At 43.6% G+C, this 21848-nt stretch overlaps 1 protein-coding gene across 6 annotated transcripts in view; it reads left to right on the top strand.

Annotated features, from left to right (window-relative positions):
* The window catches only part of rb1cc1 (RB1 inducible coiled-coil 1), a 164141-nt gene that overhangs the window by 72866 nt on the left and 69427 nt on the right, over positions 1-21848 (top strand). For all 6 annotated transcript variants that reach the window (XM_033019723.1, XM_033019722.1, XM_033019721.1 and 3 more), the window contains 2 exons: positions 4642-4768; positions 18795-20683. In XM_033019723.1, the coding sequence (XP_032875614.1) occupies positions 4642-4768; positions 18795-20683 (2016 nt within the window). The remainder of the gene's footprint in view (positions 1-4641; positions 4769-18794; positions 20684-21848) is intronic.

Here is a 21848-nt window from a genome sequence, read left to right as displayed (position 1 = left end):
ATTGATTAAAGGCCGATAAATCCCCAGGGCCAGATAGGCTGCATCCCAGAGTGCTTAAGGAAGTAGCCCCAGAAATAGTGGATGCATTAGTGATAATTTTTCAAAACTCTTTAGATTCTGGAGTAGTTCCTGAGGATTGGACGGTAGCTAATGTAACCCCACTTTTTAATAAGGCAGGGAGAGAGAAAACGGGGAATTACAGACCAGTTAGTTGGTAGTGGGGAAACTGCTAGAGTCAGTTATTAAAGATGGGATAGCAGCACATTTGGAAAGTGGTGAAATCATTGGACAAAGTCAGCATGGATTTATGAAAGGTAAATCATGTCTGACGAATCTTATAGAATTTTTCGAGGAGGTAACTAGTAGAGTGGATAAGAGAGAACCAGTGGATGTGTTATATCTGGACTTTCAGAAGGCTTTCGACAAGGTCCCACATAAGAGATTAGCATACAAACTTAAAGCACACGGTATTGGGGGTTCAGTATTGATGTGGATAGAGAACTGGCTGGCAGACAGGAAACAAAGGGTAGGAGTTAACGGGTCCTTTTCAGAATGGCAGGCAGTGACTAGTGGGGTACCGCAAGGCTCAGTGCTGGGACCCCAGCTATTTACAATATATATTAATGATTTGGACGAGGGAATTGAATGCAACATCTCCAAGTTTGCGGATGACACAAAGCTGGGGGGCAGTGTTAGCTGTGAGGAGGATGCTAGGAGGCTGCAAGATGACTTGGGTAGGCTGGGTGAGTGGGCAAATGCATGGCAGATGCAGCATAATGTGGATAAATGTGAGGTTATTCCACTTTGGTGGCAAAAACAGGAAAGTAGACTATTACCTGAATGGCGGCCGATTAGGAAAAGGGGAGCTGCAAAGAGACCTGGGTGTCATGGTACACCAGTCATTAAAAGTAGGCATGCAGGGTGCAGCAGGCAGTGAAGAAGGCGAACGGTATGTTAGCATTCATAGCAAAAGGATTTGAGTATAGGAGCAGGGAGGTTCTACTGCAGTTGTACAGGGTCTTGGTGAGACCACACCTGGAGTATTGCGTACAGTTTTGGTCTCCTAATCTGAGGAAGGATATTCTTGCCATAGAGGGAGTACAGAGAAGGTTCACCAGACTGATTTCTGGGATGTCAGGACTTTCATATGAAGAAAGACTGGATAGGCTCGGCTTGTACTCGCTAGAATTTAGAAGATTAAGGGGGGATCTTATAGAAACTTATAAAATTCTTAAGGGGGTGGACAGGCTAGATGCAGAAAGATTGTTCCCGATGTTGGGGAAGTCCAGAACAAGGGGTCGCAGTTTAAGGATAAAGGGGAAATCTTTTAGGACTGAGATGAGAAAAACATTTTTTACACAGAGTGGTGAATCTCTGGAATTCTCTGCCACAGAATGTAGTTGAGGCCAGTTCATTGGCTATATTTAAGAGGGAGTTAGATGTGGCCCTTGTGGCTAAAGGAATCAGGGGGTATGGAGAGAAAGCAGGTACAGGATACTGAGTTGGATGATCAGCCATGATCATATTGAATGGCGGTGCAGGCTCGAAGGGCCGAATGGTCTACTCCTGCACCTATTTTCTATGTTTCTATTATTATATGTTTTTGCATTGGCTAACAACGTTGTTTCTTTTCAGGTACAGAAGTAGGGCACTCAGTAAGAATACTCAGAAATTGCTAACTGAAATTATAGATGACTGAGTGACCTCTCGAATAATTTTAGTAACACCAATGAAGGGCATACACTTTTGTATTTCTTTCGTAGGGCTGCTACTCATCCTATCATCAGTGATAGCATGAGTACTTTACCAGTATTAGACCATAAGTCATAGGAGCAGAATTAGGCCATTCAGCCCATAGTGTACTCTGTGACGCTCAAGATGTTCATACACAATCTTTGTGAAATCTTTGGTGCAATAATAATATCAGATCAATGGAAAGCCATATTCAGCTCTGTTGGATACCTTTGTAAAATTATTTTTGTACGCGCAGATTGAACAGATGAAAGAAATGCATAAATTGATTTCCTAATTTTTGTGCCATACACAAGAGTTCTCTCGCTTTTAATATCAGATTATTTAAATATAATTATAGATGCCAATATTCAAGGATACATTTTGCTCTTAGTGTATGCACCAAGTTCAGTCAAACTAGCACAGTAGATAACCTGGAACCTGCCTAAATATGAGGAGACATTTGTTGGAAAAGCAAAGTAATCAGTATTCCATGAGATTTATAATTCTGAAAGGATGTATTTAAACTGGTGGTAAATACAGGTAATATTATCCACTGCATGCAAAATATATGAAAGTGCTTAATGCTAAAAAACATAAGGTTTGGAATGATACAGGAATGTATTTTATATATACATTTGATAAGCAATCTATATTTTCTTTATCCTTCACATATCAAAGGTAAATTAAGCATAATGAAGTCACGTGTTCTTTTGAAGAGTTTCAGCCAGAACAAACCAACTTTCCATTCATATTCTACAATTATTCTGCGAAGTAATCGGTTGTTTGTGGTGTACACGAGTGTGATTTTAAAGCCAGGGCATCTACTACATTTTTAGGGGAAAGCATGTGTCTTCAGTGCTTTACTGCTGATTGTTTGAATTAGTATAAGATGAATTACAAATTTGATGCATATGAGATGTATGCATTAAAGTAATATTTGACTACAAGACTATTCTTTGTAATTGGCTCCAATTTGGTCAGAAATTGTTTTTGAAACACATCTCTATTAAATTTGTAGCTAATGCCACCCAAAAGCACAATAGAAGTAGATTTTGCACATCTAATTTCTTGCCATTCGGCATTCCAGTAAAACTTTGGTTTTCATATCCTTTCTGAAGTGACGTAATTTCTCCACATGAATTCACATTCTGAAGAATGCTATTACACTTGAAATGGAATCGTAGTACATTTGATGCAAAACTTGTTGAGCAAAGTAATTAAAAGAACAGAAAAAACATTTTGAAAATTGGAGCAATTCTAAATTGTAAATTAACATTCCTGGTATACAGAGGAGATTTACTAGAATGTTGCCTGGGTTTCAGCAACTAAGTTACAGAGAAAGGTTGAACAAGTTAGGGCTTTATTCTTTGGAGCGCAGAAGGTTAAGGGGGGACTTGATAGAGGTCTTTAAAATGATGAGAGGGATAGACAGAGTTGACGTGGATAAGCTTTTCCCACTGAGAGTAGGGAAGATTCAAACAAGGGAACATGACTTGAGAATTAAGGGACTGAAGTTTAGGGGTAACATGAGGGGGAACTTCTTTACTCAGAGAGTGGTGGCTGTGTGGAATAAGCTTCCAGTGAAGGTGGTGGAGGCAGGTTCGTTTTTATCATTTAAAAATAAATTGGATAGTTATATGGACGGGAAAGGAATGGAGGGTTATGGTCTGAGCGCAGGTATATGGGACTAGGGGAGAATAAGTGTTCGGCACGGACTAGAAGGGTCGAGATGGCCTGTTTCCGTGCTGTAATTGTTATATGGTTATTGGCAATCTATTGAAATAAAATGTTAAAATTGACAATAAAAAAATTATCAGATATTTGTGGAACTGATTGATGAGCAATTCATCCCAAGCGTGTTAGATGAAGTATTTTAACAATTACAAGAAATAGCCCTATTGAGGGATTCTTGCATTCAGAGGCTTATGCATCTTTTACACTTAAATTCAGACTATATATCCGATCCATTTCAATCACTGATCATTTTAAATTGATTTTTTTTTCCAAAAGTATTTTGTAAAGTTCCTTCACGGTATGTGGAGGATAATGTGAAGAAAGGTAGATTTACTTGCCTTGAGCTGTCGTAATTCTCATTCTTCAAATTAAGCTAACCACATACCAAATGTTTCACAGTTTTATTATTTTACACTTCAGAGTCTTATGACTGCATGGTTTCTTATGACTCTGAATGGTTAACATTTAATTGTTTAAATGTTGTCATTTTTCTCACTTTTGGGGAGGGGAAAGGGATTTTTGTTACGTTGCTATCTCTGGCTGAAAATACGAAGATGAACATTTAACATTGCTAAGATTGTTGTGCAGTTCTGACAGAAGGTATTAGAGTTTTATTTTTAATTTCCCTTTGCCATTACGCTGACCTTAACTGTAATATGTTGAGGATATCTTGCTCCCTGAAGTGATGACTGCTCACAAAGGAGAGTAATATATATTTAAAAAAAAGCTTTGAACCTTTAATTCCGATATTATTATAGAACGGCTACCGTTCATCAGTTGAAATGAAGTTGACTCATTCCACAGAATACATTGACTTCTTTCCTGTTAGGATTTGTTTTTGGCCTTGCAGACTAATTGACTTTGGAGAACCACTATTTAGACATTTCAGGTATCATGCAATATGTTAATTGAGGCTTAATATGTTGTGAGGCTTTTTATGATACTATTTTTGTGCCTTCCGATACTATTTTCAGTATTTTCCAGTTGCTTTCATAAAAAAATGCTCTCTTCCCTTTCCACAGGGTTAGCAATTGAGTCAAGACTTTGATTTGTTAAATAAAAATGCAAACATCTATTTACTGTTTATGGTTGATGTGATTAATTTGATTCAGTATGAGAATAATCAGTTTGCTTAAGTTAATTGTTTTTGTTTCTGATTCTTTTTCCTTAAAGGGTTCCTACACTTTGTGATTTTGAGCCATTGCATCAGCATATTCAAATTCTTCGTAATTTGGTCAAAACGGCTCAGAGTTTGGATGAGATGTCCCAAACAATCACAGACTTGCTCACTGAGCAAAAGGTAAATATCTCTATACTTATAAAACTCTGATCTTGGATGTGTATTTAATTGTGTGTATGTGTAATCACATCTTCGCGAAAAAACAACACAGTAACGGTAACATTTTTACATATTCCGATAGACATTTTTCCCCTGGTGTCCAAAATCGACATATGAAAATTGCATGCTTTATTTCTTGACATTAATGAAAATGTTCAAAAATCTGACTAAAACTTCGAATTTAAAAACGACTGCCTTTCGCAGAGGACGTAACAATGGGTTTGACGTCACCTCCCCCTCCCCCCCCCACCCGTTATTCAAAAGACGCAGAAAAACGAGCAACTCGGGCCCTGTACTGGAGCTCTCGGCTCCTTGCGTCGGACTCGGCTCCTTGCGTCGGTCTCGGCTCCTAGCGTCGGTCTCGGCTGCTCGGGTCGTTCTCGGCTGCTCGGGTCGTTCTCGGCTGCTCGGGTCGTTCTCGGCTGCTCGGGTCGGTCTCGGCTGCTCGGGTCGGTCTCGGCTGCTCGGGTCGGTCTCGGCTGCTCGGGTCGGTCTCGGCTGCTCGGGTCGTTCTCGGCTGCTCGGGTCGTTCTCGGCTGCTCGGGTCGGTCTCGGCTGCTCGGGTCGGTCTCGGCTGCTCGGGTCGGTCTCGGCTGCTCGGGTCGGTCTCGGCTCCTTGGGTCGGTCTCGGCTGCTCAGGTCGGTCTCGGGTCGGGCCCTGCGCTGAAGCTGACGAACACGCAGTCCTTTGGTCGCCGGCCGGCTGCCCGGCGCTCTTTCTCTGCCCCCACCCCGCTCCCTCTCTGCCCTGCCTCTGTGTCCCTCTCTGTGCGTCCCTTTATGTCTCTGCCCTCTCTCTCTACCCCCCTCCCTCTCTAGCCGCGCCTGTGAGTTGGGGACTATGCGTGAGTGGATAGAGCAGGGATGGGGTAAAAAGAGCGAATGAATAATCTATATTACTAAAAGTCTCATCTTGACCACTTCCTGTTGCACTGTATATTGATTTTAGAAAAAACGCTGACACTTTCGGCTGTCATTTTTGGCCACCTTACTCAGAGTTCCCCTCCGCTGCGCAGGACAAGAGGATTTTTCCCATCGATTAAAAATAAAAGAGTTACTAGTGTTTAAAAAATGTTGAGATTTTCTCTCCTGAAGGCCACGCCCCTTCCGGAGGGATTATAAAACCCGGAAGTGTGGAGGTGCCTCAGTTCTCTGCAAGATGGGGGAGCGAGAGTTCGCAATTCTCAGTCTGAGCTGTGAATAACACTGAACACATGTCTACTAAACTGTGAGTGGTTTTACTGACCTGTCAGTGCACTTAATGTGAGGGACTATAAAACCCGGATGTTTGGGCGTGGCTCAGTCTCTGCAAGATGGGGGGAGGGAGACGTCACAACTCGCTGTCTTTATTGGCCTTGCACCCTGCTTGAAATGGTATGAAACTGCACTTGAATTTGGTGGCCTTGCACCCTGCTTGAAATGGAATTTCAAGGAATAGCCATGAGTCAACTGCGAGTCCACCAGCCTTGAGTGAGTGAGCTGCCAGTACAACAGGCTTGAGTGACTGAGCTGCCAGCCCAAGAATCCATTCGGCCCACAATGTTCATTCTAGCCCTCTGAAAACCAGTCCCTTCAGCGCACAACACCCATACTAGCCCTCCAGAAAGCCCCTCTACTGGCCACCAATATTAGAATTGGTGGAGAGGTGGAATATTGCGTTGGGGGACCAGCCCTCCCGTGTGATGCTGGGACCCAATGGGTCCCACTTAGTAAAACCCCTGTCTCACGGTGCGAGACAACCCACGAGTGACCCCGATTTAAAACAAACTAAACTCGTGGTAATCAAGTACAATTAACGTAGCGGGAATGTCGGAACTCGTGGACGCAACTTAGAGACTCGTGGTGCTAACGGAAGGTACCCGGGAAACTTGTTAATTCTTGAAAAACTTTAAACAAGTTTAAAGATTTCCACGAGTCAAATTTACTCTTGAAGTTAAAATTTGAAACATTTAAACTCGTTGTAAGAACAACGTGGCCCGTGAGTTTACCGTAGTGACTATTAAGTCTGCCGTGGGCAATCTTTAACTCAGCGGGACAGGCAGCATCTCTGGAGAGAAGGAATGGGTGACGGGATGACGTTTCCAAAATTCTGCCGCGTCTTTGTGTTACTCCAGCACTGTGTGTTCACTTTTTGTCAACTAGCATCTGCCCTTTCTTGTGTATGACATTATTTGTATCCGTGGCAGTTGATTGTTGCTCTCTTCAGTTTCCCAGGGAGTCGGGACGGGACTGGAGTTGGGAGGGAATGGGGGGGGGGGGGAGTTTGCGTGACTTAGTACGGAAGACAAGTGTACGAGAGGTGTACTGACTGTGTGGGCAGACACTTTGGTAGTGATTGCCCATGGGGTTCACTGTTGAGGACTTCATAATGCAGAGAGCATTATAAACAGTGGAGCGATTAACCCTGGAAAGGGGGGAGACTTCTCTCTGAGTTGGACCCAGGAAACTGAAGCAGGCTCACATAGACTTAATATTTTCTTGAGGTTATTAACGACAGGTAAATGGATGGGAAGGGTTTAGAGGGCTATGGGCCACATGCAGGCAAATAGGACTACCCCAAAACGCCAACTTGGACGGCACGGCCAAGCTGGGCCGAACAACCTGTTTCCGTGTTTTACAGCACCATGACTAAGGCCTATCCAGTGGGATTGACATGTTTTGTATTTTTCCTTTCTAAAGATGCAGTGTATTTTGGTGACTATTGCACACTGCAGACCAGAAGCGCCTTCAATACCCAGAGAGAAGGGATGGGCGGGTTAGGTGAGCAGGAGAGTGTGGTTGTTTGCAGTTGCAGAGGGAGGGTGCAAGGGAGGTACAGTTCCCAGTCTCAGCTCCTGTTCTACGAGCGTGTGGACGTGGACGGGTGGCTTGGTGGCGGCCCATGGTGCGGCAGAGCCGCTGACCTCCATCCCCCACCCCTCCACCCGCTCCAGGGCCACACTGGGAGAGAGCTCCCGAGCACCTGTCCCGGGGCGACTGGCACTGTCCTGCTGGCGTCGCCGACGTGAAGATGTTGCGAAGCCCCCGCACCCGGTGCAATGGGCGGGAAGCTGGAGAGGGGAGGGAAGGAGTCACACACATGGCCGGGAAGCAGAGGGGTGGGGATGGGGGTGGCGACAGACAGGGCCAACAATGAGATGGAGAAAGACAGAAACACTGACAATAGTGCATGATCTCTCTCCGCGTTATGGCGGGTGATTGTCGCCTGCCCGCTGTTTTCTGACGCTAAAGCCTTTGGATCATTGCCGTTTGTGTTGGCATGGAGGGGGAGGGGGTATTGTGCTGTTTGATCGCCCCCTGCTATCCCAGGGACAGGGAGACACAGTGGCTTTTGAGACATGTGGACAATCACTACCAAAGTGTCTGCCCACACAGTCAGTCCACCTCACCTACACTTGTCTCCCGTACTGTCATCCCTCCCCCCCCCCTCACCCCACATTTCCCTCCCAACTCCAGTCCCGTCCCGACCCCCTGGGAAACTGAAGGGAGTGACAATCAACTGCCACGGATACGGAAATAATGTCATACACAAGAAAGGACAGATGCTAGTTGACAAAAAGTGAACACAGTGCTGGAGTAACACAAAGACGCAGCAGAATTTTGGAAATGTCATCCCGTCACCCATTCCTTCTCTCCAGAGATTCTGCCTGTCCCGCTGAGTGACCATACTGAGGGAATTCCCACATCTATGAAGCAGAGTGAAACGTGATTTCTACACCGCTCTACCCGACCTTTGAGAATGGATTCGGTGGTTTGTACCGATTATCCCTCCCTGCCCACCCACCCACCGAACAAGCCAGCCAGCTGGACCCCTTCTCGTTACTGTGGTGGAAGCGACATTTCCAAGAGAATGAGGCAGGGCTGGGATGGGTGCAGGGCAGATGTGGCGCACCAAAGGAACAAACAAGTTGATGGCGCTAAGGGCAGGCGGCAGAGGTCTTGTGCTCCAGCGAGGTAGACCGCTCTTCCCCCTGCTAATGCGGACACAGAAAGAGAGAGATGAGAGCAGAGAGGCCAGCCTAACCCAAGAGCCTTGTCACCCCAGACAGATTAATGACGCCTACGCCCCCCCCCTCCCCCCCACCCTGGCCTCCCTCCACCTCAACTCACGCCTGGGCACCAAAGCAGCTCAGGAGGCGAACCCTGAGCTCCGTCTCCCAACAAGCTGATGTGCAACTGATGTGAAAGAACAGCCGGCACCCGGCATGGACTTCTCACAGCCTCACACACAAAATGTGTGTGCGAATAAACAAAAACAAGGAATAAAACCAAAGCCAACTAAGGCAACTAAAAATATATTCCGCTTAGAACGAGCAGGCGCGGAGACATCCGTCCACATTCAAAGATTTCATCTCCCGTCTCCCCGCAGTGTGTAGACCTGGCAGTAAATTCAGGATGGAGCTGTCCTATTTAACACTGTTGCTTCGCCGCCACAGCCTCTTTGCTGCACAATGGCAGCGAGTGCGGGGCCGAGATCCTGCCTAGTTTTTTAAAGTTCTGAAATTGAATAACTTTCAATACTGAATCAGAATATACTTACTGTATGAGATGCTGTCCAGCTCCTCTATTTGATACTTAAAACAGACCTTCATTCACGGTTGGCTCAAGAGTAACTCGGGAGAGGAACTTGGTACATCGCAGAAATGAGAAGTAAACGGCAAACTTAGACATACACGTGGGAACTCGTTTAAACTCGTGAACATAAACTTGGAATCTCGTAGACAACCACGAGTGTGATTTTTTCTTTCACTCGGGATCACTCGTGGGTGGACTCGCACCATGAGACAGGCCCATCTATCTGTCTATCTATAATATAAAAGTGTGTGTGTGTGTGTCCCCTCCCTCTCTCCTCTCTCCCCCACCCTATTTCCCCCTCCCCCCACCCTCTCACCCCCTCCCGCACCCCTCTCTCCTCCTGCCTTTCCCCCCTCTCCCCTCTCCCCTCTCCTTCTCTCCTCACCCCTCTCCCTCCTCCCCTCCCATGCCAACCCCCACCCCTCTCTCCCTCCACCTCTCCCCCCTACCCATCTCTGCCTCTTCCAACATTCCCCCTACCCATCTGCCCCTCTTCCGCACTCTTATCCTCCCCCCCTCCCTCACCACTATTCCCCCTCTCTCCCCCTACCACTCTCCTCCCCCTCCCTCCGTACTCTTCCCCCTCTCCTTCCTCCCCCTCCTCCCTCTCTCCACTTCCCACACCCCTCTCTCCCCCCTCTCTCATCCCCACCCCACTCTCCTCCTCCCCTTCCCCCTCTCTCCTCACCCCTCTCCCTCCTCCCCTCCCACCCCTCTTCACCCCCATCTCCCCCCCACCCCCTTCCCCTCTCTCTTGCACCACTCCCCGCTACCCCTCTCCTACCCCTCTCCCCCCTTCCTGCCCTCCCCGCTCTCCTCCCATTCCCCACTCTCCTCCCCCTTCCCATCCCCCTCTCTCCCCCTACCCCGCACTCCTCTCCCTCCCAAATCTCTCCAGTTTCCTCCTTTCCCTCTCCCCTCCCTCCTCTCTTCTCTCTCTCTCCCTTCTCCCCACCCCGTCTTCCCCTCCCCTTACCTGTATGGTTGGGGGTGGTTAGTGTGAGTGTGATGCCGCAGCCCCCCCCCCCCCGCAAACGCGCGTTGGGGAAACAGACCCAACGGGTCTGCACTTGGTCTAGTATGCTTTTAAAAATCTGTGTGTGTGTGTGTGTCATTTTTTTGCATTTTTTGCTAACATGCCGAGATTCTTACCATTTCGCTAGCCATTTCACTTTTACATTCGCTCATCCACTCCTCACATCTCGAAAACCCGACGTGGTAACGACATTTTTACATATTCCGGTAGAAATTTGCCTCATGATTTCGAAAATCCCCTCATCTGAAAATTTGATTCATTATTTCCTGAGTTTTTTACTAAAATTGTTGACCAATCTGACATATTTTAAAAATCTAACATGCTGAAGCGAGCTGGATGATATCACAATGCCTTTGCTCCTCGCGGCAAGCTGCACAGAGTTTTCTACGCGCTGCCTGCTGGGTACTGTTTTCCAGGAGTGCGTCACCACCCCCCACCCGCCACCCTCCCCCCGGTTATTCAAAAGACACAGAAAGAACGAGCAAGTGGGCTCTGTTCTGCAGATTCCGACGGCTGCCTAAGGCGCTTCCGAGACTTTCCAGCCACTGAACACGCAGTACGCTCGCGCCTCGGCTCATGTTTTCCGAGAGATCCCGAGATAACCCGAGGGCGTCTGCTATGCAGCGCCCAGCCCCGCCCACAGCCCAGCCGCTGAAAACAAAGTATGCTCGCGCCTTGGCTCGGATTTCCTGACAACCCGATATAACTCGAGGAGCACCCGAGTGATGACGTCCCAAAAAGCTTGACGACCTGGGTAGGTGCTGCCTCTACCCCCTCCCCTTCCCCAGGACAGAGAAAGAGAGAGAGGGGTGGGGAGGGGGGAGGAGAGGGGGCTCTTCCTCTCTGACCCCCCCCCGCCCCTCCCTCTCTGCCCCCTCCCTCTCTGCCCCCTTCCCTCTCTGCCCCCTTCCCTCTCTGCCCCCTTCCCTCTCTGCCCCTTTCCCTCTCTGCCCCCTTCCCTCTCTGCCCCTTTCCCTCCCACTCTACCCCCCATCCCTCTCTAGAGAGTGGTGAATATTGGGACCTATGGTTGAGTGGTGGAGTATTGCGTTCGGGAACCAGCTTTCCCCTGTGATGCCACCCCCCCACCCCTCAATCTCTACCCCCTCCCTCTCCACCTCCCCCCCTCTCTAGCCGCGCCTGCGCAGTTGGGTGTAATGCTTGAGTGGATAGGGCGGGGGATGGTGTAAAAGGAGCGAATGAATAATATTAATATAATATCAAGCAGGGGGTTAGTGTGTGTGAGGGGTGGTTAGTGTGTGTGGTACCGAAGGCCGCCCCCTCCCCCCACCGCCCATTGAGGGGACGGGACCCAACGGGTCCCCCTTGGTCTAGTATTAATATTATATCAAGGGGGTGGTTAGTGTGTGTGTGACGCCACAGGCTGCCTCCTCCCCCTCTGCAACCGCGCGTTGGGGGGATGGGACACAACGGGTCCTACTTGGTCTAGTTGTCTAGTTTAACTTTAATTTGTAGGGCGTATTAATGCCAAAGAATAAAACAGCATATAAATGGGCCCTTTTGGTCCATCCAGTCGAAGCTGACTTGTCTAGTACCCATTACAGTAACTTTACAATAATCCTATTTTATACATACCACATTCCTATCTGTTTGTCCTAGATTTTAATAAAAAACGGAGGAAAATTTGCAGCTATCAGTAAACCTCCCAACGTGCACATCCTTGGGGCATGTGAGGAAAGTGGATCACCAGAAAATATGATCACAGGGAGAAAGTGCAAACACCACCCCAGCTGCTCGGGTTTTCTCCCAAATCCCAAAGACGTGTAGGTTTTTAGGTTAATTGACCTCTATAAAAAAAAAAAAAAAAAAACAATTACACCAGGTGTAGGGAATAGATGAGAAAGTTGGATTTAACTAGTGTGAATGAGTGATCGATGGTCGACGTGGACTCAGTGGGTCGAAGTGTCTGTAACCATGCTGTATCCCCAATACGTCTGAGGAGGGAAGTGTTGGCGTTGGAGAGGGTCCAGAGGAGGTTTACGAAAATGATCCCAGGAATGATTGGGATAACGTATGAGGGTTTGAAGGTACGTGCTTGCTGGAGATTGGAAGGATGAAGGGGAACCTCATTGAAACTTACCGAATAGTGAAAGGCTTGGATAGAGTGGATGTGGAGAGAATGCTTGCACAAGGGGTGACGCTCGGATCAGAAGCCTCAGAATTGCCTCAGAATAAAAGGACGTACCTTTAGAAAGGAGATGGGGAGGAATTTCCTTTGTCAGAGGGTGGTGAATATGTGGAATTCATTGTGACAGACGGCTGTGGAAGCCAAATCCATGAATATCTTTAAGGCGGAGATTGACAGATTCCTGATTAGTGTCAGGGGTTATTGGGAGAAGGCAGGAGAATGGGGTTGAGATGGAAAGATAGATCAGCAATGATTGAATGGCAGAGTAGACTTGATGGGTCGAATGGCCTAATTCTGCTCCTTGAACATATGAACTAAACTATCTAAAGTCAGGATTGAACCTTGGTTGCTGGAGCTCTGAAGTATTAACTGTGCCATTGTGCATCCTTATTTTAATTTAATGTGGTTGTTATCCAAAAATTTGAAACTAATTTAAAGGATCTCCTTTTGAATCATTTTGAAATGTTGTTGTAATTGTCTCAGTGCAAAGCCAGTTAATCTTGTCCTTTGGTTCACCTAGTCCTTGGCAAATGTGGAAATCAAATAGTTGATGCATTGAAAGTGGATGCAAAGCGACATTTTTTTGCTCTCCTATTGTCATGTGCTTTACAATTTCCTTTCATGTAAATGTTTTCTCATTTCCAGAATCGCCTATCTTGAGTCCATTTAACATATTTTTGGCTGTTTGTAATGAAGGGTTACGCAATACGATGATCACACTCATTTTTATTTAGAATCCTTTGTGCCACTAAATGGAGGAACATTCATCCCATATCATGACCAGATTATAAATAGCCAGATCCTTTTTTTCAAAATAAGCTTGATCACATTTTAGGCTATGGTTCCAAAATTGGGATAATCATATCCAAAAATGGGCTGAGATTAGACTAATGTCACGGTGTTTTTATTTGTGAAGGTCTATAACATTTTTTTTTTTTTAATAAACTAAGCCTGATTTTTTTTTTTTTTTTTTTTAAATAACCTAACCTTGTACCTGTTTACATAGCTAGCGATTGCTGTCAAAGTCGTACTGTATGGAAAAAAGCCTTTCAGCCCAACTTGCCCATGCTGACCAACATGCCCCATCTGCACTAGTGATACCTTTCTGCAATTGGCCAATATCCCACTCTACCTAACCTACCCACATACCTGTCTACATTTGTGATAATAGCTCCTGTGGCAGCTCGTTCCATATACCTACCATCCTTTGTGTAAAAAAAAAAAAGTTACCCCTCAGATTTGTATTAAATCCCCCCCCCTCACCTTAAACCAATGTCCTCTGGTTCTTGATTCTCTGACTCTGGGTAAAAGACTGTGCATGTGCCCTATCTATCCATCTCATGATCTTATACATGATCACCCATCATCCTCTTGCACACCAAGGAATAAAGTCTTAGCCTGCTCAGCCTCTCCCTATAGCTCAGGCCCTTGATTTCTGGCAGCATTTTCATAAATCTTCTCTGCACCCTTTCCAGTTTAACAACGACAAAATAGCCATCTAAAACATTCTCTTCATGTGCAATTAAAACCAAGCCAATCTCCTGGATGAAATTATGAGATATAGTGCTACCCAAAATGAACACAACCTGCCATACTTGGCCCAGCATGTCTCTCCTTGTGTTTATGTCTCACATGGGACACAGCTAATCTAATTCCAGCAAGAGAGAGATAGATATAAAGTGCCATCCATAATGTTTCTGACAAAGACCCACCATTTATTTATTTGCCTCTGTACTCCACAATTTGAGATTTGTAATAGAAAAAAATCACATGTGGTTAAAGTGCACATTGTCAGATTTTATTAAAGGCCATTTTTATGCATTTTGGTTTCACCATGTAGAAATTACAGCTGTGTTTATACATAATCCCCTAATTGGAGCTCTCAGCACCCAGCCTTTCCTCCAGTCTTTCCATCACCCTTGGAAACTTTTATTGCTGTTTATCAACGTGAGGACCAATGTTGTGCCAATGAAAGTCAAATAAGCCATTATGAGACTGAGAAACAAGAATAAAACTGTTAGAGACATCAGCCAAACCTTAGGCGTACCAAAATCAGTTGTTTGGAACATCATTAAGAAGAAAGAAGAATTCTCTCTATAATAAAGAAAATCCCCAAACACCTGTTTGACAGAAGGCCAGGTTACAGTTTGCCAGGAAGTACTTAAAAGAGCAACCACAGTTCTTGAAAGAGGTCTTGTGGACAGATGAGATGAAGATTAACATATCAGAGTGATGGCAAGCAAAGTATGGAGGAGAGGAGGAACTGCACAAGATCCGAAGCATACCAATTAATTTGTGAAACACGGTGGTGGGGATGTTATGGCCTGGGCATCTATGGCTGCTGAAGGTACTTGCTCACATATTGTCATTGATGATACAACTGCTGATGGTTGCATTCAGACTAATTAAGATCAGTCTGAAGAAGGGTCTCGACCCAAAACGCTACCCATTCCTTTGCTCCATAGATGCTGCCTCACCCGCTGAGTTTCTCCAGTTTTTTGTCTACCTTCAACTGCTGATGGTGGTAGCATAATGAATTCTGAAGTGTATCAACACATCCTAACTGCTCAAGTTTAAACAAATGCATCAAAACATTGGCCAGTGGTTCATTCTGCAGCAAAACATGATCTCAAACATACTGCTAAAGCAACAAAGGTTTTCAAAGCTAAAACATTGTAAATTCTTGAGTGGCCAACCTGATCTGAACCCAATTGAGCATGCCTTTTATATGCTGAAGAGAAAACTGAAGGGGACTAGCCCCCAAAACAAGCTTAAGCTAAAGATGGCTGCAATACAGGCCTGGCAGAGCATCACCAGAGAAGACACCCAGCAACTGGTGATGTCCATGAATTGCAGACTTCAAGCAGTCATTGCATGCAAAGGATATGCAACAAAATATTAAACAAGACCACTTTCATTTACATGACATAGTTGTGTCCCAAATATTATGGTGCCCTGAAATGGGGTGACTATGTATAAACACTGCTGTAAATGCTACATGGTTAAACCAAAATGTATAAAAATCGCCTTTATTAAAATCTGACAATGTGCACTTTAACCCCATGTGATTTTTATTTTCTATTACAATCTCAAATTGTGGAGTACAGAGGCAAATAAATAAATGATGGATCTTTGTCCAAAACATTATGGAGGGCACTGTAAGCTCACCAATGCTCTATTTCTTCTTAATGATGTTCCAAGCAGTTGATTTTGGTAAGCCTAAAGTTTGGCTGATGTCTATAACAGTTTTATTTTTGTTTCTCAGTCTCATAATGGCTTCTTTGACTTTCATTAGCACAACTTTGGTCCTCATCTTGATAAACAGCAATAAAAGTTTCCAAAGGTGATGGAAAGACTGGAGGAAAGACTTGGTACTGAGAGCTCTCTTGTACCTGCATTAAGGAGGCATTTAAACACACCTGAGCATTTACAAACACCTGTGAAGCTATGTGTCCCAAACATTATGGTGTCCTGAAATGGGTGGGACTATATATAAACACAGCTGTAATTTCTACATGGTGAAACCAAAATGTATAAACATGTACATTATTAAAATCTGACAATGTGCACTTAAACCACGTGATTTTATTTGTTTACAAATCATAAATTGTTGATTACAGAGGCAAATAAATAAATGATGGGTCTTTGTCCCAAACATTATGGAGGGCACTGCGGCTCTTAGGGCTAACGGAATCGAGGGACATAGGGAGAAAGCACGAACGGGTTATTGATTTTGTATGATCAGCCGTTATCATATTGAATGGTGTTGTTGGCTCGAAGGGCCGAACGGTCTACTCCTTCACCTATATTCTGTTTCTAACATATCCTTCTATTCCATTTTATTGTAAACTTATTTTACTTGAAATGCATCAGGACTGAGTATCACCCTCCTTGTGGTAACAAGTTTTGAAAGGTTTGATATAAATATGGAAGCTATGCCTCCGTTTTATTTTTAGATTCTTGTCACCCATCTGATGTTTCTATTTTAGATAAGATTCCCAGCCCTTTCATCCTTTCCTGATGTATATTACTTTATTGATTTAATTTATAGACATTTTGGTTTAAAAAATGGAATGATGCTTTCATTGCAGCCTGTACACTGCTCAGCTGTTATTAGTGAAGTATTTAATTTTCTTTTGGATTTGTTGATCAAAATGCCTCCTATTTTAATTTCATGTCATTTAAATTAAACTTATGTGTGTTAATTGATCATCGGCTAATTTTATACAATCTAATGTCAAAACATTCGCAATCAATATGTTTAGAATATATTCAATGTTTAATTTGCTGCTCTTTACCCCATATTCCTAACCTATGCGACAGATACGCAGTTGCAAAATCTGAAACAAATGTGCTCTGTTCGTTCTCATTCTCTGTAATTTATCTTGCCTCTATTTTTGCATAATATATACTTGAAACAACACCTTGGTCTTTAATTTATCACTACTTTGACATTTATTGAGCGAGTCTGGTTCATATTTACTATCTGCATACCTGTTACATGGATCAGGAATAGAGGATTAGATTTAATTCCTTTCCTTGTCTTTGAACTTGATGCTTTTTAGACATCATGCAGCACGTAACAAGTATCTTCCAAGAATGGGAGGTAGGATGTAAATTTGTTCAGAGTTACTGGGCTGAAATTTTGGTAATTGTTCTAGCATCTCACCAGAGCAAGGGATAAGATGAAATTTCTAGCTAAATGAATGAATGAATAAGTTTATTGGCCAAGTATTCACATACAAGGAATTTGCCTTGGTGCTCCGCCCGCAAGTGACAACATGACAACATGACATATAGTGACAGTTAAAAATGATACATAAAACATTAAACATTAATAATAAAACATTGATTAAACATGTGAATTAAATAAAATACCAGAGCAAAAGGAGGCTACAGATTTTTGGTTAATGAGTTGAGCTACTACTCCTGGAAAAAAGCTGTTTTTATGTCTGGCTGTGGCAGCTTTGACAGCCTTCCAGAGGGAAGTGATTCAAAGAGTTTGTGGCCAGGGTGAGAGGGGTCAGAGATGATCTTACCCACTCCCTTCCTGGCCCTTGCAGTGTACAGTTCATCAATGGAGAGAAGGTTGTAGTCAATAATGTTCTCAGCTGATCGGACAATTCGCTGCAGCCTCCGGATGTCGTGCTTGGTGGCTGAGCCAAACCAGACCATGATGGAAAAGGTGAGGACAGACTCTACAATGGCCGTATAGAATTGGACCATCATTGCCTGTGGCAGATTGTGCTTCCTCCGCTGCCGCAGGAAGTACATCCTCTGTTGTGCCTTTTTGACTGTGGAGTCGATGGTGGCCCCCCATTTAAGGTCCTAGGAGATGATGGTTCCCAGGAACGTAAAATACTCCACAGATGTGACTGGGGTGTTGTTGATGGTGAGTGGGGTGGGGGGAAGGGGAAGGGGAGCTCTCCTAAAGTCTACAATCAATTATTACTCTTTTCTCAAAAGTGTTGAACAATGCAAAATGGAAAAGAGACCTTATTCTCTGTTATATACGTGCTGATCACGAATCACCCATTTTACATTAATGTTGCACTAATCCCACTTCATTCCCCCAAGATTCCTGTCAATTCACCCAGATTCAACTACTCGCCTAAAGACGAAGAGCAATTTCCAGTAGCCAATTAACCTACCTACCTGCCTGTTTTGGGGATTTGGGAAGAAACTGAATTACCTGGTGGAAATCCACAGTCACAGGAAAACCATGCAAACTCCACATAGACCATATATGGGATTAGGATTGAATCCAGAACGCTGGAGTTGAGAGGCAGCAGGTTACTAGCTGTGGCAGTGCTGCTCTAAATCTAGGTAAAGGTATGAATAGGAAATGAGATAACACAGTCAAAGTGTCATGTGTAGAATTGTTATAGCAGTGCAGTTGGCTATACAGCCTATTGCAACAACTCAGCTATTGTTGGCTTTCATTTATTAATTCAAGTTTCTCCAAGCGGCAATTGTTTTAAAAACTATTTTCAAAAACATAGAATTCAGTCTTTTCATGGTAGAACTGATTTAGCCTGAAATATTAGTGTTTTGTTAGTAACTATATGTGGTTATTCATATTTGGTCATTCCAGCAGTTGAAAAAATGTGTAATTGAGCAAATTAAACTTCCATTTATTTTACCTAATTTCTATCATTAAGTGTTAAGTCATTTTATCTGATCCTCTTTAGAATTAAAAAAAATCTCTTCACTGTTTTCTTTTACAGGCATCACTTGATCAACCTACATTAACAACAACAGCACACAGGCTTGAAAGCACAACCAAAACTAAAGCTACCTCTTCTAGAATCAGACCCACTCTTAGCCTTCAGGGACCAATCTGTCCATCTAAAAATGTGCCTGCTTCATTAGAAGAGTTATCTCCTGATAGTATTGATGCCCATACATTTGATTTTGAAACTATTCCTCATCCCGGTTCGGAACAAGTTCTTAAACAAAGATCTGTAGATATGGATTCGTTGGCAGAAAGTCCAGAGTCTGATTTCATGTCAGCTGTAAATGAGTTTGTGATCGAGGAGAACCTGCCATCGCCAAATTTAAACAGTGATCCACAAAGTCCTGAAATGATGCTTGAATCTCTCTATTCTTCTGTTATTAATGCTATTGATAATAGACGTATGCAAGATACGACATTTGGCGAAAAGGAAGACTCTAATGAAGTTGCAAATTTAAAAGTACATATAGAAAGATATAGACTTATCACCGAAATGTCTCAGTCACATTTTGTAAGCATTAGGAAAGATCTTAGCCATTTCAGAGCACTCATTCAGAAAGAACAGCGCGATTTTAATAGTTCCATGAGAAATGTAAGTGAAGAATTAAGAAGCATAATAGAAATTGTAAAATGCAGAGTTGAAGCAGAAGCACAGGGAAATTATCAGCAAAAGCTAGAGGCTTTAAATAAGGATTATGAAGACCGAATGAGCAAATGGAATATTGAGGCTGAGGCCACTCAGCAAATTGTAGAGAAGTTGAGAAAGCAATTGTTTGAACTTGAAGATAGTATAAGGCAAAAAGATAATGAAATTGCTGTAACACGGACTAAAAATGAAACCTTTGTATGTTTACAAATTAGTAAAGCGAAAGAAATTCAGGATCTAATGGAAGAGCGAAGGAAACTAGAGATACAAATCCAAGAACTTAGTCAGTCCAAAGAGAGTTTATTGGAAGAATTAAATGGGCTTAAAATACAAGCTGATCAGAAGATGGCACGCTTAAGTGAAGAGCTTCAGAATCTTGAACAAAGTCATTTGAAAGATCTGGAAGAATGTCAAGCTCGGCATCAGCAAGAGGTGGAGAGGATGATGACTGATCATTGTGATCAGCAACTACAAATCCAGAGGGAAAATGAAGCCAAGTTAGAAGACCTACAGCAGTCCCTTACCCTAAAGCTCCAGGAACAAGATAAAGAACTGAATGAATTTAAATTTAAAGTTTCTGACCTTTCTGACATGAGATGTAAGCAGGAAGTTGAATTAACTTTGAAAGAAACTGAAACAGAGGAATTACGGCAGCTTTTAAAGGTGAACCAAGTCCAACAAGAAGAGATTATAAAATGTCAGGTACTGAAAGAAGCAGAGAAGTATAGCAAAGAGATAACTGACTTAAAATGCCAGATGCAGCTAAAGGTAGAAGACTGTGATGTGGAACTTGCAGAACAAAGAACATTAATGTCCATAGAGAAAAATCAGTGCATTTCTGAATTGGTGGATAGGCACGAAGTTGACATGGCCCTTCTCAGAACAGAGTTAAGCAAACTGGACGCGATGAGGCAACAAGCACTTGATGCAGAAGTAACATTAAAGGGACAAGTTGATGAGCTTGATACTAAGTTGAAACAATGTTTGAAAGCCATAGATAAACAGAAGGAGGAAATGGTTTCAGAGAAGGAGAGAGTTGTCTTTGAACTTGAAACAAAATATGAAGCTGCTATTTGTGTCCTTCGGGATGAGAAGAAACAACTGCACAACACACTAAACCAGGAAGGGAAGGAGGTTACAAGTAAAATGCATGAGGATTGCAAACAAAAAGTACAAGCACTTGAGCAAGAAAAGCAAATAATTGAAAGTCAACTTGAACAATGTAGAGCTGAGAGGTATGCAAATATATTTCTTCACTTTCATAGTTATAATTAATATGATTAATAATTAATGTATTAAGATTTTTTTTTTTTTTTCATTCGTTAACATGGCGTTTGAATGTTAAGAATACATTCTGACCAACACTATTAGCATCCTTTCCATGTTTTGGTGAATGTTTATCTCTGGTCGCCAAGAGATGTGGTACTTTTGTATGAGAAAATAAATGAGACTGATGTCAAAATAAGTGCACCTCTGACAGTTATGCACTCTTTCAGCATCTCACTGTAGCACTTTAATTGCATAATTAACAGTTCTAATCATTTGGCTCTGCCTGTAGCATTCTGTTTTCGTTGTTAAGAATGCATGTTGACTTGTAATATTTGCCTGGTGCTGCTTTATGTATGCACTTCTGCAGTCGGTGAACTAGAGATAATCCCCTGATATTTTTGTAACAATAGTGGAGGATAACAACTCCACGAAAACTGTGCAGTTGTTATTTTATTACAGTTCTGTAATGGACGTGTATAGCCAGAAATGTATTGGTGAGGGTGAAGTAAGTTGGTTCATTCCTGAGGAACAAACAAACTACTGAAGAAACTTAAGCAGTGCAAATAAAGGGATAGTTGGCGTTTCAAGTCAAGACCTAGATCAAGTGTTCATTCCTGTGTTGATCTGTTAATTAGTTTGCACAGACTCGGTTGTCATGTAGTCAGTGATTCTGTGAGTCACTTGGTTGATATTGATGTTCTCCCTTCTCTCTCCATCCTTATGCCCCTCGTAAATGTTATGCCTGGTTGCTCAGTGCTACTTCCAAGTGTAACATGGAGAATGATTCATTAATCTGGTGAGAGCAGATAGTATTTGACAAGACTTTGTTGCGTGGGGACTGCAAATCGATGTTGAGGACTCAGAGGGCTTGTCCCCCCCCCCCTCCCCCTCTATTCCCTGTGCCCTAATTGAATGCGCACCCATGTTTCCCACTGTCGTGCCCCCCTTCCTCCATCCCCTTCTACCTATACTAGCTATATCCCTTCATGTGGCCGGTTCGAATCCTGCTTGGAGTGTGTACTGTCGTTGTGTCCTTGGGCAAGACACTTCACCTACCTTTGCCTGCGACTAGAGACGGAAATTAGCTACTGATTGGCTACAATCTCGCATATTTACGTGCAAATGTTCATT

The sequence above is a fragment of the Amblyraja radiata genome, chromosome 4 (assembly GCF_010909765.2).
Source record: "Amblyraja radiata isolate CabotCenter1 chromosome 4, sAmbRad1.1.pri, whole genome shotgun sequence".
Lineage (NCBI taxonomy): Eukaryota > Metazoa > Chordata > Chondrichthyes > Rajiformes > Rajidae > Amblyraja > Amblyraja radiata.
Note: the sequence above shows the minus strand (reverse complement) of the source record. Positions and strands in the feature narration are given on the sequence as shown.